General features: G+C 29.5%; 1 protein-coding gene across 2 annotated transcripts in view; it reads left to right on the forward strand.

Annotated features, from left to right (window-relative positions):
• The window catches only part of LOC106461433 (triple functional domain protein-like), a 202341-nt gene that overhangs the window by 124997 nt on the left and 61076 nt on the right, over positions 1-16268 (forward strand). For both annotated transcript variants that reach the window (XM_022388406.1, XM_022388407.1), the window contains exons 24-35: positions 722-844; positions 1257-1439; positions 3217-3335; positions 3835-4011; positions 7709-7778; positions 8528-8617; positions 9149-9283; positions 10288-10365; positions 12503-12685; positions 13253-13354; positions 14044-14186; positions 14346-14448. In XM_022388406.1, the coding sequence (XP_022244114.1) occupies positions 722-844; positions 1257-1439; positions 3217-3335; positions 3835-4011; positions 7709-7778; positions 8528-8617; positions 9149-9283; positions 10288-10365; positions 12503-12685; positions 13253-13354; positions 14044-14186; positions 14346-14448 (1506 nt within the window). The remainder of the gene's footprint in view (positions 1-721; positions 845-1256; positions 1440-3216; positions 3336-3834; positions 4012-7708; positions 7779-8527; positions 8618-9148; positions 9284-10287; positions 10366-12502; positions 12686-13252; positions 13355-14043; positions 14187-14345; positions 14449-16268) is intronic.

The raw sequence follows: 16268 nt of genomic DNA on the forward strand, positions 1-16268 counted from the left end.
TATATATATCCATGTCAGCGTAAACTACTTGTACCTGATGATGACAAAATCTTGTCGAAACGTTGTACATTTGCTGTTATGTCTCAAACTTATATTAAAGTTTTTCTTCATTACCCATTCAAGCCATCTCCAAGCATTATTAGTCTCAGTGGGTTCCTCATCATCAAATTTGATTAATGTAGTGCAAATTACTCTGCTGTCATAATCAAACTTAATTAGAGAACAATATAAGAAGAATATAAAATTTCTTATGAACAGTTCATAAGTTTAAAATCGTAAAACCTTAAAGTATTGACAGTAACATTGTTTTGTTTGTGTTTTATGCTTGATTTTTGTTAACTTACAATGATTATACTCTAGAAATACATGTCACAAATATTTGTATTTTATGAAATTCTAATGACGTCAGTTCATAGATTGTATCTCATTTTTTATTTTACAGGAGACATAGGACAGCTAAATGATTGTTTTGTTAGCTACGCCTATGTTATTATTGTAGATATGTTTTTATTAATACACAGACACGCACTACATGTTCTAAACTACCCATTACTGTGTTATACTTCAAGCTTTTGATAACTGTAATACTTACTTTTAGTATTAGCACAAAGTGTAATTAAATGAAATAAATATTTTCAAACCATTTAAAACCATTTTCTTTGCGACTTTTAATTTGAAAGATGCCCATACTTCTCTTTTATATATATTTTGTTTTTTTCAGGCATTAGAATGGATTCGTGAAACTGGAGAGAGCTACCTCACTACCCATATCACACTTGGGGAAACTAACGAGAAAACAGAAGCCTTACTGAAGGAGCATAATGAGTTTAAAGGAAATGCTAAGGTATAATGGCTTAAAGAGGTTCTTTATTTTTTAATTAATTACAACAGTAATGATAAAGGTTAAATTATAGCATAAAGGTTTTTTTTAGTGAAACTTGCATGATGTGTTAAAAGGTATACACTGGAGACATTGTTGATTGAAATATGTCATAGGCATTGGTGTACTATAGCACTTATTCTTTGCATAAACATCATAAAATAGGATATATAATAGTTTTTGTTTTCCTTATATTATAGTTGGGAATGAATATTGTTTTATTTGTTACATTTTCTTCAGAAAGACTTGGTACACTGCAGGTGTTTGCATAATCAGACCTTGATGTTATTTCAATCATTAGAAAACCAATATGTTGTAATTAATCATCATACATTTATTTTATTAATTTTCTGAACTATTGTAACTGTTTCTGTAGGAAACGAGAGAGAAGGTGAGGCTTTTACTTCAGCTTGCTGACAGTTTAGTAGAACGTGGTCATGCTCATGCTAATGCTATCAGGGCTTGGGTATCAGCAGTTGACAACAGGTATAAAGACTTCAGTAATCGCATGGACAAGTATCGTGCACAGTTAGAGCAGAAACTGGGTTTACAAAGTGAAGTAAGTTTTTAAAATAATTTTTGGAACAAAAAATTTAGAATCTATATTGATGTAAAAATGAAAATATTTTCCTATGATCATACTTCTGTGCTTGTTTCGTTTGTTGACTCGCATTCAAAATTTTATTGAACTACTATTTCATGAATTTATGTCCATAAGTTTGGTATCAAACTGTAGATTATAATTCAAATTTTAGAACTATACATTACTCAATTTGTTAATTTAAAAGTAAACATTAAAAAAATATATAAACGTGGTATGTTGATTGTAGCAGTGGTTCAGATTAGATGTTTGTGAAGTTAAACTATTAAGTCTATAGTTTAGAACGAATTTGGAACTCAAATTACCAATATTAACAAGCTAGAATATAATATAAGAACCTCCTATCTTTTTTATTTGCTGAGATACCACTCGTACTGAATCAAACAGACAGTGGCCCGCTTGCCTCTTTCCATTTTTAGAAACACTCCCTTATATACACTTACTTCTATCTATGACATGTGAATAAACAATCAAAGGCTCAGAATGTCCCTCTAGTGGCTTTCTCAGCCAATTTCAAGTATTACGACATCATCTTGCTTTGTTCTATACAAATCTTCATGCTTGTAAGGTGAGTCTTTAGTCTACTCGAAATTTCATATTTTTTTAGACTCAAATACAGCTTAATTACTAAGCTTGATAAATTATAGTGGAATTCTATGGTATTGATATAGTCATTTATGATTTTTTGGTCATTTCAAATGTATATATATATAAAACCTAAAAAAATATATTTTGTTTCATATCCTTCACGTGCAAAATTATTAAAGGCTTAGCAACCCTTACGTCAAGCAGCAACCGAGTACAAATGTCGTAACTAGAAGAGGTGATTGTTGGCTTTATTTCTTTATTTACAGTTCTGTTTCAGGAAAAATAACTTTAAGAACTTATTTCAAAATAACAATAATCTATATACATATGTAATGTATAATAATTAAAATGTGACTGTATTTCACAAAATACTAGTTGACTAAAGCACAGCCAAGACAAGTTACTTTGTACAGACCAAAGGTCACCTCTATGTTATTTTATACGGTACAATTATTGCACGTGAGCCACATTGTTGTAATTTCTATATTGTTGCCAGGCACGGGTGAAAGGTCAATATAATAATAATAAATATATATATATAAATGTATAATGTTATGAGATTTAAGCTATTTCATCTAAACATTTATGTTTTCTTGTTATAATTTATGTTCATTCTAGAATGAGAGGCATAATTTATGTTTATTTCCTAATTTTTTATGGTGATTGTGAGATCGGTCAAATCTACCGAACCCGTACAATTTGACTTATTCTTAACTATTGATTTTGATCAGAAACTAAATACTATACTAGTAATATCTAAGGATCATCAATAATATACACATTTCTGAAACTTAAACTTATTTTGAAAATAGTGGCTATTAACTTTATGTTCATTATGTGAAAGATTTGGAGGCAATAATTCTACAATTACAAAAAAAAAATTAGAATGAGGCAGAGCTATTTCTGTTCCAGTCTTTAATGTTTATTGAACAACACAGTAAAGCTATGTAGCATGTTGAAAGTTTCATAATCTACATGGGTCTGGAAGGTAAAATCTGTTAGATAGTATGTTTAATTACTGTAAGACATAATAAAGTATAGTGTTTGAAGACATAATAGCTTCAAGAAGATATGACTAATGATTTTAAGAGTTAAAAAGATGTAATGTAGTTGATGTAAGAGGATTTAATGTTATTTAATGTTAAAGGGAGAAAGTCGAGACCTGTCACTAGACAGACACAGTGATCCATCATTGGAAGCTAAAGTGAAGGAAGCAGCTGCTAAAGAATTTAATGAAGAAAAAAGGAAATCAGCTAGAAGAAAGGAGTAGGTTTAGGTTTTTGAAATGAAGTTTGTAATTTTTGTCAGAGAATTACAATCAAACCTAGGAATAATTTCTCAAAAGTTGCTGAGGATATTAAATTGATTTTTTTAGTATTGAAACTGAACTATCATAATTTTTATTGCCACCTTTTTTTTTCTATTTTTGACATCTAGGTATGAAACATTTTCATTTTCTTATTCAACTGTTTTAGATAAAAGTCATTTTTGTAATTACCAGATTTGTAAAGGTTCTGTTAAATTGGCTGTCCTTTGCTATTTTCACATTGTTTTAGATGGATTGGAATATTAAATTTTCTTATGATATGATTGTGGCTCTTTAATAATTTTTTGTTTAATATGTGCATTAATATAACTTATTCATAAAGATACCCAATTCTTTTTCAATGCTACTTTATTAAGAACACATTAAACAATTTATTATTATTTTTGTCACCAGGTTTATTGTTGTTAGTATAAAATATTGAATTTGTTTTATTTTCAGGTTTATTATGGCTGAACTTCTTCAAACAGAAAGAACATATGTGAAGGACCTAGATATGTGTATTAAGACCTACCTAACAGAGATGAGGAAAAGTGAAAACAATGTTCCTTCGGGGATCTGGGAAAAAGACCATGTGTTGTTTGGAAACATGGAAGAAATATATGAATTTCACAATAGGTTAGTGTATGGAGAAAAAATACAGTTTATAACATGACTTACATATGCTTATGCTGTAGCATTTTTCCTCATTTATGAGCTATGGTGCCATGTTTTTTCTTGAAAGGGGGCTGAAGGCAGCTTGGAGGGGTCACCTGTTTTAACCACTTGTACCACTATGCAGTAGTGTGTTGTCCATCAGTTGGTCAGTAGACACTAAAATGATGTGAGATAAGGGACGCTTAATGTTGCAATATGTACTGCTGTGATGCCAGGAAAATGCGTGCATGCCATGAATCATGAGAAGAATTATGCACTCTGTAGGCTACAACATGACATATGAACTTCTAAACCAAGAAATAAAAATATTTTTACTCTTAATTATGGTTTTATTTACTCTTGAAACAGAACACTTTTGAAAGTACATCTAGTGATACTAGCTACATATTTTGTTCACAGTAATTTCTCAACCATTTGGCAGTGCAATGTTGAAAGGGTAGACTTGTGATTACAGGTTTGTGTCACAGTCCTTTCTGAGCAATGATCTAGAGGTAAAGGATACATTGTTTCAAAGAAGGAAGCCTTTTCTGTATGAAAGTTAAAAAATTTGCTTATCACAGTATTTAAGACAATAATTAGCTTTGAAACCACACTTTAACCTCTGTCAGGAGTAATGCCATCATTTTTAAATTGAAGACTATTGTTACAAAATAAAGCCCTTCAAACCTAAAAGCTGTTATGATGTAGCTGAGCATATGTCACAAGCCTAAAGTCTACAAGTCTACAGTCTTTCATCTGTACCTCAGAATCAGTAGCTGTTTTGATGAGAAGGATGACAAAAGAAACTGGAATAATGATAGTACCATTGCATGATACTTCAATACAACTCCACTGGACTTTTATGCCTTTGGTGGTCTGATTAAATGCCTAGAAGTCCAATGAACATGTGCAGTGGAGGTTATATGATCTAACATTGAACCTACCATCTTTTGCAATGGCTTGTTATAATGAAAACAATGTACCATTAATCCTTTTGCAACAGGTTGGTCAAACTGTGCAAGTCACAATTTTTTACAGAGTTCAAAATTAAATTAAACTACTTTATTATCAATGTATACAAATAAATCAAATTTTAATAAAAGTTTTAAGTTTTCTTAGTTTTATAAGGATATGTTTAAAAAAAATTTTCAGTCTCCCCTAGCATGAGAATTGTGAAATTTGCTCTCTAGGTTTCCCTATTCTATAATTTATTTATCACCCCATTCAAGGGGTCCATAATTTAAAATAAATAACTCATTATAATTTAGATATTACTCAGGCAAAGCGTAATTTTTATAGCCGTCCATCTTATTTGTTTACATAGCTATAAACTAGAAAATCAGACTTACCTACCAAGCCCATCTGTCACATCCTCTCTTTCACAAATTGCCAGTAGTTTTCTCTGATGTTTTATACCATATTATGTATACCTAATAGAAAGCTAGAGCTTTAACCTATCAAATGACGTAACATATTACATTGTTTTCAGTTCAGATCATTGTCTATTTCATCTTTCAGTTTGAAATTTATTCAAATGGGAATCACAGTGACAGGCTTAGCTGAATTTTTTAGGCTCTTATCACATAGTTAGAAAGTCAGAAAAATTATAATAGTTATAGGACATTGTTTGCTTTTTGCATGTTAATATTTTCTATTGTTAAATACAGCATTTTATTGAATGAAAAAGTATATAGTGTAGTAGTAGTAGTAGTAGTACCATTAATATAAAAAGTAGGCTTAAGATTCATTGACATTTGATAGCAAAAAAAAAGAAGACCCAGTGTCAGGGTTTTAAATATGAGTGGTTGGGCTGGGATTCTTCTACATTAGGTGTCTGTGACTTGTTGGCAATAAATTTGAACAATAAATGGACAGCACACAATCCACTTTTTTAAGAATAATATATTGAAAACAAGTCAAACATACGTACAAAAATTCTTTACACTACTGGATATCACAGTTGTGTCTAAAACTCTAAATAATTCTCTTTCTTGTCAAAAGTTTACACAGGCTGAATCACTTTAGATTCCAGTTGACAAAACGAATTATTTTTCTCTACCCTGTTTCTTACTATACAATCTGTGATAAATTCTCCTACATTACTCCATGGGCTACCACAGATGCATTTTGAACTTTAAATAACTTTCTTCTTTTCCTCAAAGTCCACACAGATGGGCTCAATTACTTTACAACACCCTTTGAACACCAGCTAACTTTACGTTTTCCAACTTATTTATGACTGAACTTTACTTAACTTGTGCTCACTTAGTCGGCTATATTTATATGTTGTTCATTGAAGCCTCGAACTTTCTATAAACTATGCAAGTGGTGCCACTTGTTTAAGGTAATGAGAAAAATACCAAAGGTTTGAGTAACTTGGCATCAACAATACTACAACAATTGAACCACCACACTCAATGTACAACTCTTACCGAGTTATGCAACGAAACTTATCATAACTATCACCTTTAAAATAATTACTTTAAATCTCTTGTTATGAAAAGTAAATAACTATTAAATATTAAATCACAAAATACATTAACTAATAACTCTTACACTAAACAGTCTTGTATGTCTAACATCCAAGTAAGTACTGTATTTCTTGTTTTTCATATGTATTATTTATTTATTATTATAAAAGTAACTGAAATGTAAAAATTTGAAACTTGCTAGGTTAAATAAGGTAAGATAATGAAAAATAACAAAATTCTTCACAGGGTATACTTACGAGCAGCTTGTTCGTTACTTAATTCAGTATAGTAAGGTGAGATGCATGTTTGCCGAGTGCAAAACTATGTAGTTACACCACTGGATATGAAAATAACCTTAGTACCTACAATTAACATTATGGATTATTTTATCTCAAGTTTAGTTTAATCATGAAGATGAAGATAGTTGAAAAAAACACAAAAGATGTTTATTTACAAGGTTTGAAAGTTTTGGAATACACTCATTCCATCTTCAATAAAATTTGAAAACCATGTTACAAAGATGATTATTAACTAAAACTATAATATAATCACTAGTTTACTTAGTTATTGAGAAGAATGGTAAACAGAAGGATAAAACAGAGTATCTAACAGAATTGACCGTCCACTACTTAAACCCAGCCAATCATCCATTTGTATACATTCTGAACCCATGGGTCACAATATTTCATTTAACAATTTCTCTGTCATTACTACAGAATCTTCACACCTTGAACTCTGCATTAAAGAAAGTTTACTCATAGCTAAAGACTACCAGACTCTTGATGAATTAGAAAACTCTCTTGATCTAAAATTATTCTACTTACACACTTAAAACTTAACTGTTTTGCAATATATCTATAATTTTTTGTTTTTTGGTTTATTCTTCTGTTTACCACTTTTCTTAATAACTAAATAGACTGTGATTAATGATATTATAGTATTAGTTAAAAATCATCTTTATAACTTGCTTTTCAGATTTTGCTGAAGGTGGAGTGAATGTGGTTGGAAACATTCAAACCTTCTAAGTAAAGTGTTTTATGTTTTGTCAGTTGTCTTCATCTTCATTATTAGACTTCAGTTTCCCCATCATGAATCCATTGTTATTTTAATCATATTTTTACTTGTATTCTAACCAGGTATTATAAAATTCCATTAGGTCTTTGAAATAAAGGGTTTGCTGCAGATATTAACTACAGATTTTCTTCTAGCATTTTTTTGAAAGAGCTTGAAAAATATGAAGCTATGCCAGAAGATGTAGGGCACTGTTTTGTTACATGGGTAAGTAAATTTCTTGTTGATATTATGATCATCAATAATTAAAAATAAAGTACTAAATGCTACTAAACATTCTCTTTCAGTAATACACCAATGTTTTCAAATTTTCAAATCAGTTCAGAGAATAACCTGACATTATTAAACTACTTAAATTTAAAATGTCATTTTTATGATACTTGATTTAATAAACTGTGTACAAAATGAAAAATGTAATTTAAGTTTTCAAGTAAAGTAAAAATAAGTTATTGTAATAATTTTGTTACATCAGTTTGATTAAACCAAAGAAACTATAAAACTTGAAGTAGTGTAAATTTTTTGAAGGAAAAAACATTCTTTCTATGTTTTCCAAATTGCCAACATGTCTATAGATTTTATCATTTGAAACCTTACCTTAACAACAGTCCCCCCCTTAACAAACAAACAAACCTTACCAACACTATAACATTGAGAGAATTTTGACTTTCCAATTTTCCTTTGTATAGTTACTTTACAATGTTGGGTTTTATAACAAAATTTTAAGCTCTTGCAACACAAATTCTTTCAATTTCATAACTATTATTTAGGTAATTTTGAATAATTTCTTATCTCATGGCAGTGTGTACAATTACTGTAAAACTTGATATGTAAGGTACTCAAATTTAGAAGTTTCTGCCTTCTTCAGTAGAACTACATTTCTGGGGAAATTAATGAAACTTTCACTATGACATGTAGATAGATAATAAATTAACAAACATTTTGTATTTATTTTGCAGGCTCAAAAGTTTGAGGTTTATGTGAAGTATTGTAAAAATAAACCAGAGTCCAACTCCTTGCTAGTTCATAATGCAGGCAACTTTTTTGAAGTGAGTTATGTTGCACAAGTTGCAATTAAATTTATATCAATTACATATTTAGTTATTGTATTTAAATGTACATAATTTTATTAAAACAAGTTCAGTGAGACTTAATATAACTGTTTGTAATTATTGACATTTTTGTTTTGACTTTTTAATATGACGTAATGTTTGTTGATGTTGTTGGGACTGAGTTATTTAAATTGTGTTAACTGTGTAAGTGTGAACATTATTATTGTAACAAAATATTATCTGCATACACCTTTTCTGGGACATTTTATGAGACTAATGTATCATTAATTAAAGATGAGCAGCTGTACTTTAAAGTTTAGTAAGACTAAGTAAACTTTGTTTATTATGTAAATGTGTGATGTAAAGAGCTTGAAAATATTCAGGGTAACTATTTCTTTATTCTAATTTTATGTAATTATATTTGTATAGATATCTTTATTGTAGCAGATGTATAATAATGTCTCAAGAAACTATTTTAGTATACAAATTGAAATAATTAAAAATTTCCTATCCTGTTCTGTGGTATAGGAGATACAGCATCACCATTGTGTGCCTCATCGCATTGCAGATTACTTGATCAAACCTGTGCAGCGAATAACTAAGTACCAGCTTCTGTTGAAAGATCTGCTTTCATGTTGTGAAGAAGGGCAGGGAGAAATAAAGGTTTTTGGTGTTTTGGTTTAACGGTTTGATAGAGAGTAAAAATGGTTTTTCAGAACTTGACAGAAAAATATAAATGTTCTTTAGATTTAAAGCTGGTTCATAGAAGTAGTAATTGAAGTTTAGGTATGTAGTAGGGAAATTTAGGAGATACAGGAAGAAAATGTGTAGATAAGTTTTGGTGTTTGGGTTTAAAGATTAACACACAAAGTTCAGGTAAATATTTAGTGGTGAAAATGTTTGGCATTATGTTTAAAGTTTTACACAAAGAAATAAAAGTTTGTTTAGATTTAATGTAAGCAAAAAATTAAGATAGCTCTATTTTAACCCTTTAAAGCCCTGGGTTCAGTATTATACCACCTTGAGCTTGCATTAATAACAATCATAAATATCATCAAATCTAAATATAGGCATTTCAATCACATGATGTGTGATTCTGATATGACTAAGAGTTTTCTGATTGTTGTCTTGAGGAGAGAAAAGTGGTATAGATGGGTAGATCTAAAATATGAATGGAAGAGTTTTCTGATAGTTGCCGTGAAGAAATACAAGTGTAGATGTGTAGATCTAAAATATGAATGGAAGAGTTTTCTGATAGTTGCCTTGAAGAAATAAAAGTGTAGATGTGTAGATCTAAAATATGAATGGAAGAGTTTTCTGATAGTTGCCTTGAAGAAATAAAAGTGTAGGTGTGTGGATCTAAAATATGAATGGAAGAGTTTTCTGCTAGCTGGCTTGAAGTGAGAAAGCCATTGTACAGATGTGTACAGCAATGTGTGGATCTTAAAGTAGTCATAAGAATGATGTTTGAAGGACAGGTATGTGTCTGAGATATTAGGCATTGGGAAATTCAGGTTGTTGGAGAGGCTAAGAGAATTTAAAGAAAGTTTTTTGAATGAAGGATAAGACAGACTTAGAGTACCATCTTCAGGTGTAAGTTCTTTTTCCATTTTGCTTGTAGTTTTTTTACTATTTGGTCTAAATGTTTTGACATACTTTTTTTTCAGGATGGGTTAGAAGTGATGTTGAATGTGCCAAAAAAAGCCAATGATGCAATGCATCTTAGCATGCTTGATGGGTGTGATGTAAGTATGATGAAGCTCCTGAAACTTATAAAATTGATATCAAGTCTAAATATCATTACATAATTTTGAATACCTGAATATAAAAGTCATATTTTGTACTATGATAAGTTTATTCTTTTTTTGTGAGCATATTCCTTTGTTACAAAACTGGTAATTATTTTCTTAAACAGTTAAGTTATTTTTCACTTTTAAAACTTGTGTGACCAAAGAAAAAGCAAAACAAAAACATTTTTCTGTTAATATAAAGTTATTATGAGTGTAATTTTTGTTTTGTATACTTGTACAATTATTTCTTGAGCTCAAAACATTTTTTTTTCTATATCTATTAAAATGTCTGTAGATAGAATATGTACTCTTTTTCAGCCTTGTTGCATTATTTTGGCCACTTCTGCATTTGCTTCCATAAAAATTAATAACTCATAAATGAAACTATATGAATCATTGAAAGTTTTTGAGCCTAAATTACATTTTTAAGTGAAATGTACCATTTTTAAAGAAATATAATCACTGCATGACAACTGTATATTATTTCATTACAAAACATGACTATAACTCTTGATCTGAAAGACACATTTTATACATGCTTATTAGTGATAATACAATGTTGTTAAAGCTAATATAAATAGACACTGTTTGTAAAAGTTACCCCTGTAATCGTTTTAGAAATTATATACAGCTGTTTCAAAAAGATTCTTTCCTCCACTAACCTGTAAGCTCATGCTGTGGCAAAGTCCAATATAACGTTCCATATTTTCAACTCACCAGTTGAGTGTGTTTTGTATAGTGAATAAGAACAGCCAAAGTATTTGATACTTCAATGTAATAACTAAACAAGTAAGGGAGCCACTGGAATTAAGTTTACATTTACATTGCATGAAAAATACAAAACCATGTAATTAGATTATCTGAAAGCAGGGAGAAACTTTGATATTTTTGCTTAATTATTATTACTTTTTCCAAAACAAATGTTGATCGCTAACTATAAAGGGCTTATTCCCTTTGTCATGCTGTCAAAAACATTTTTGTGTTCCTGTTTTGGTAATGCTCAACATTATACATTGTTGCTTAGCAACAGAATTATTACCTGTATTAATGTTATAGAGTGAGTATTTGAAAAGTTTTAAGTGGTGAATAAATGTTAATTAATAAATATAATTTTGGTATTTTAACACACACATTATCTACTTGGCCTTAAAACATAAAGAAAAATAAACGTTTATTACTACCAAATATGTTATATCCTTTGTACAGTCAAAAGACTTGAAAATTTGTGTCCAAATGTCTGCACTATGTTTTCTACTTCCTGACCTAGAATACAGTGAAAAGGCTCAATAGTGCTATTTAAATCCCTTTCAGAGTATGCACATACCTTTTGTTCATGATAACATTTCATTTTTTTTGCGTAGTTTTTACTAAAAATGTGGTGATTAAAGAATTATTTCGAGACTGATGAAATAAGTGAAGAGTAGGTGAATTTTGGAGGTACAAACAAATTCGTTTTAGTTAAATTCTGTAATTTTTTGTTAATTATTCAACAATGATTTCCTGTCATTTTTAATGGGCTTTTATGCTAATGAATTATATATCAAAACAAAATTTTAAATCTGAACATTTAATCCATACTTTGATTTTGGATATTTCTTTGAGGGGTGAGATCAGACCAACATTTTTGAAACTGTAATGAATTCATTTACCTTGTAAAAAAACACAAGACACCAGATTAGAAGTGGGCTAAGATTTGAAATATAGGTAAACTGTTGTTTTTCAGATTTCATTCACTTGTTGATAAGAGTTGTTTGAAAAGAGTACATTTTGACAGGTTTTTTTTTATTGATTCAATTGATAAGTTTGTGTTTTAAGTTGAGTTCAAAGAGCTGTTTCTATAGATTTTATAGGCGAATTTGAAAAGATTATTTTGAAGTTAGGTTTTTAGAATCATGTTTCTACACATTGTTTTTTTTTTATTGTTTTACTGAATGTTATTAAAACTAGTCAAAGAACCATGGTGTTTATGTATTTTTAATGGTTCACTTGATCATGTTGTTTTGAGGATTAGACATGGAGAACCTTGTTTCTTGCTGTTTTTCTTAGCTCAGCTGAAGGTGTTGTTTGATATCAGAATGATGTTTTTTTACAGGTTTCTTTGGATCAGTTGGGTGAGGTGGTTCTCCAGGACACTTTCCAGGTGTTTGAGGCCAAGTCTTTGATTCGGAAAGGACGAGAACGTCACATCTTTCTTTTTGAACTTTATCTGTTATTCAGTAAAGAAGTCAAGGATTCAAATGGCAAGGCCAAATACTTGTACAAACAGAAACTATTGGTAGGGATTCTGTTGCTATTTTTTTAAAATTTGAATTAGGATTGTGTTATTTAATCAAATATTGCAGAGTATAAAAAAATTTTAATATTTTATATTACATACTCTGGTTGTTTCTTTATTCTTTAAGAGTAAAAATAAGTTAAGTCTTAGGATAATTGTTTTATTTGATTTTGAGGTTGGTTAGGAAGTAAAACACTTACCCTTGTTGTCGTAATCAAAGGCTTTATCAGGATTTTGTTTTAAATATGACTAATCCAAGTTTGTTCAAGTTTCCTACATATTTTTGATGGGTCTATAAGGAGACTTAAATTCTTATGAACCCCACTGAGAAATAGATTAGAACTAATGTAATTAGTCTACCATGAACTTGGTTTTAGTTTTAAGTAAACATTTTTGGTAATTTATTCATCCAAAATAAATTCTCAGTATGAAGATAATTAAAATGAATAAAAGTGTGATAAATATAATCTAAAGTTTTTTGTTTCAATCATTTGGTTTATGCATATTTCCTAATATGTTTTTGTTTTATTTTTCACATTTTAACCACATGTATTTTAAATTTTTTAGACATCTGAAATAGGAATCACAGAACATGTGGAAGGAGATGAGTGCAAGTTTGCTGTTTGGACTGGTCGAGCTCCTCTTGCTGAGTACAAGATTGTATTAAAGGTAAGGGCTTTGCATAACTATATGAGACACTAGTTTGAGCTTTGTTATATGAAAGCATTATCTACATAATCTCTAATAAACATGTGCAAATGATAACCGTTAAAAATATATTCAAGCTAATTATTAAATTACATTCAGTTAAGTGATAAAAATCTGCTTTTTGGTAAGTCACTACTGCTACTAGTCTTCATTAAGGATAGGTACAGTTTATTATTGAGAACTGATGCTACTTATTTTTGAGAATTCAGTAGTTATATAAAAATTCTTATTAGAGGGACTGATACATACTAACAAATGACAACTGAGTGGTACTTTACTTTAAATAAAATTTAAAAACTGTCACCTGGAAATATTAAACAATGATTTACATCTCTTATGAAAAATAGTGAACAGTTGGTACTTAGCAAGAATTAAGGATTATTATTCTTGATTAATGAGAATTGAGGATTGATATGGCTGTTAACATGGATCTTAAAATTAGTAATGTCCATAATGATTAAATAGTTATGGGAAATGGACTTCAATACTGTCTATAAATAAATCCAGAGAGAGGTCCTAATGACTTTAGTTGGTTTTGTTTTGGAAAAGCCAAATTACATTCTAATTTAAATGTCACAGTAGCAAAGCATATGCTGTGAATTTTTTTTTAATAATATATAAATAATTTTTCTTTGTTAATCCTTATGAAGGCAGCATCCTTGGATACCAAACAAACTTGGGTGAAAAAACTGCGAGAAGTGATTCAAGAAACCTATTTCAGTAGTGCTCTTACAACTCTGAACCTTCCAAAGTCTCCTGTCAAAGTGACACCAAAGTCTAATAGATCCAGCAGGTTTGTACATTTAAATTAACTTTACTAAATCTTCTGTCATACAGACATTAAATTTTACTAACTTTGCCAGTTTAGTATGTCTTTTGTATTGTTTTCTGTATTTACTTTTGATGACTATGCAAATTCTTTAAGTTAAAAGTTTTTTTTTTAATACAATAGAGATCTTGGCGATTCATCTATGGATGAAGGAAGTACTGATCAACAGGAGGAGCGAGGGTCTGTGGCTTCTTTTGGATCAAGCAACACAACTGACAGTGAGAAGGTAAGAAATATTTTGGAATGGAGTGAATTATATTTAGCTGTTAACATCAAAGTACTTTTTTGAACTGAACCTGACAAGTAAGTTGCAAAATACTTGAACATATACAGTTTGTTCAAGTTATCATGTAATTAGGTCAGTTGAACATGATATATGTTCAGTTTTAAATAAATTTAATGAATTATTGGTATTTCATTCTGATAGACTTTTATCTCTCTCAAGATTTTTTTAGGTGAAGAACCAAACCAATTAATTTTTTTTTCTTTTTTTTTGTACAAGTAGAAAATTATGAGGGAATCTGTACAGTTGTTAGATTTTGGAGAATTTGCTGAGAAGTGGGAATGAAATAAATTTTTCAGTTTTCAGCCACACAGAACAATTTCATAAAATTTGTTGTTTAAACCATTGGCTATATACTTTGTAAAATATATTTAAAGAATAGGAGGATATGCAAATAATTTATTGTGAAAGAGATGTTTTCAAGACTTTTTTTTTTTATAAGTCAGTTACATGATATGTTTCATACAGAAAAATTATGAATTGTAAAGACAAGTAACTGTAAAAAGTAGGTAAATTGCAGTCTCATTCAGTTACAATACAAGGTTGTATATTTTATGAAGGAGAAGAGTGCAGATGACTTATTTCCTCTCTCAGTTACATAGTGCTGTCACATAGGTATGTTTTGTTCCGTTATAATGTTATTACTAAGATCTAAATAATATGTTGTTTCATTAAATGTAAATGAAAGAGAACTGTGAGCTATGTGGAGATCACACTAAAAACTAACTCCAAATGGCTGCATAAATCCTACACCTGAAACTTCTGCTGAGACCAATTTGTTATATATGAAAGTGAACTATAAGGATATGTGAAGTATTATATGAATACCACAGAAAGAACAAGCTTTACAAGACTCCATAAGTTTAACAGAGTTCAGACCAATTCTTATAAAGAACAAATATGAAGAAGTTCAAGTGTATATACAAAGTGAATTAGTCAATACCAGGGTATTGTTAATTCAAAAATATAACTTGTTCACCATTCAAAATGTCGTACCTGTGGTAAAACTACTAGTCTCGTACTGTATGTGTTTGCTGATTCAATAGTTATGACACATTGTTTCTGCCATATTTAACAGTTAGACTTGATAGTTCTTTCACAGGTAGTTTTTTTTCAAATAATAAAATGTGAACTATTTGGATAAATTTAAAGACTGGATTGAAATTTGTAAGATACTGTAAACCTACTGGGATAAAACACAAAATCAGACAGAAATTAACCATTAGAAAAGAAAAAAAACTTTTATGAAATGCTAAATCAGTTTGTAGTAATGATTTTTTCTTAATTCAGTGAATTAAGAATTGCTTTGTAAAGTTAAATTTTAAATATTGTGTTTTAAATTTTCTCAGCTCCACTAAACATCCTATTTGCTAAAGTTTTGTGTATTTCTAGATTTATATCTGAAGCATTGGCAAATATAAAATTGATGTCAATTAAAAACTCAACAGGTTGAAGTGGGTTGAATTAGAGTTATTTATTTAAAGGAATAAGTATTGTGAGTTTTTAATTAAATTTATTTACATAAGAGGGATTTCTTTCCAAAAGTAAAGCTAGTGCTATTGTGCTACACTGGGGGACTTTTTTATGTACCAGTAAAACAGTTTATGAACCTATAACTCTAGAATTACCAGTGGCATGTGTATGGAAACTATAAACTTTTTGAACAAATTTTACACAGAAAATGAGATTTCACCTAATTTTAGTCTGTTCTTTATAATGAAAGTTTTTACTGTAAAAAACAAAATTACATAGTATGATGCAGT

The sequence above is a fragment of the Limulus polyphemus genome, unplaced genomic scaffold, assembly GCF_000517525.1.
Source record: "Limulus polyphemus unplaced genomic scaffold, Limulus_polyphemus-2.1.2 Scaffold958, whole genome shotgun sequence".
Taxonomy (NCBI): domain Eukaryota; kingdom Metazoa; phylum Arthropoda; class Merostomata; order Xiphosura; family Limulidae; genus Limulus; species Limulus polyphemus.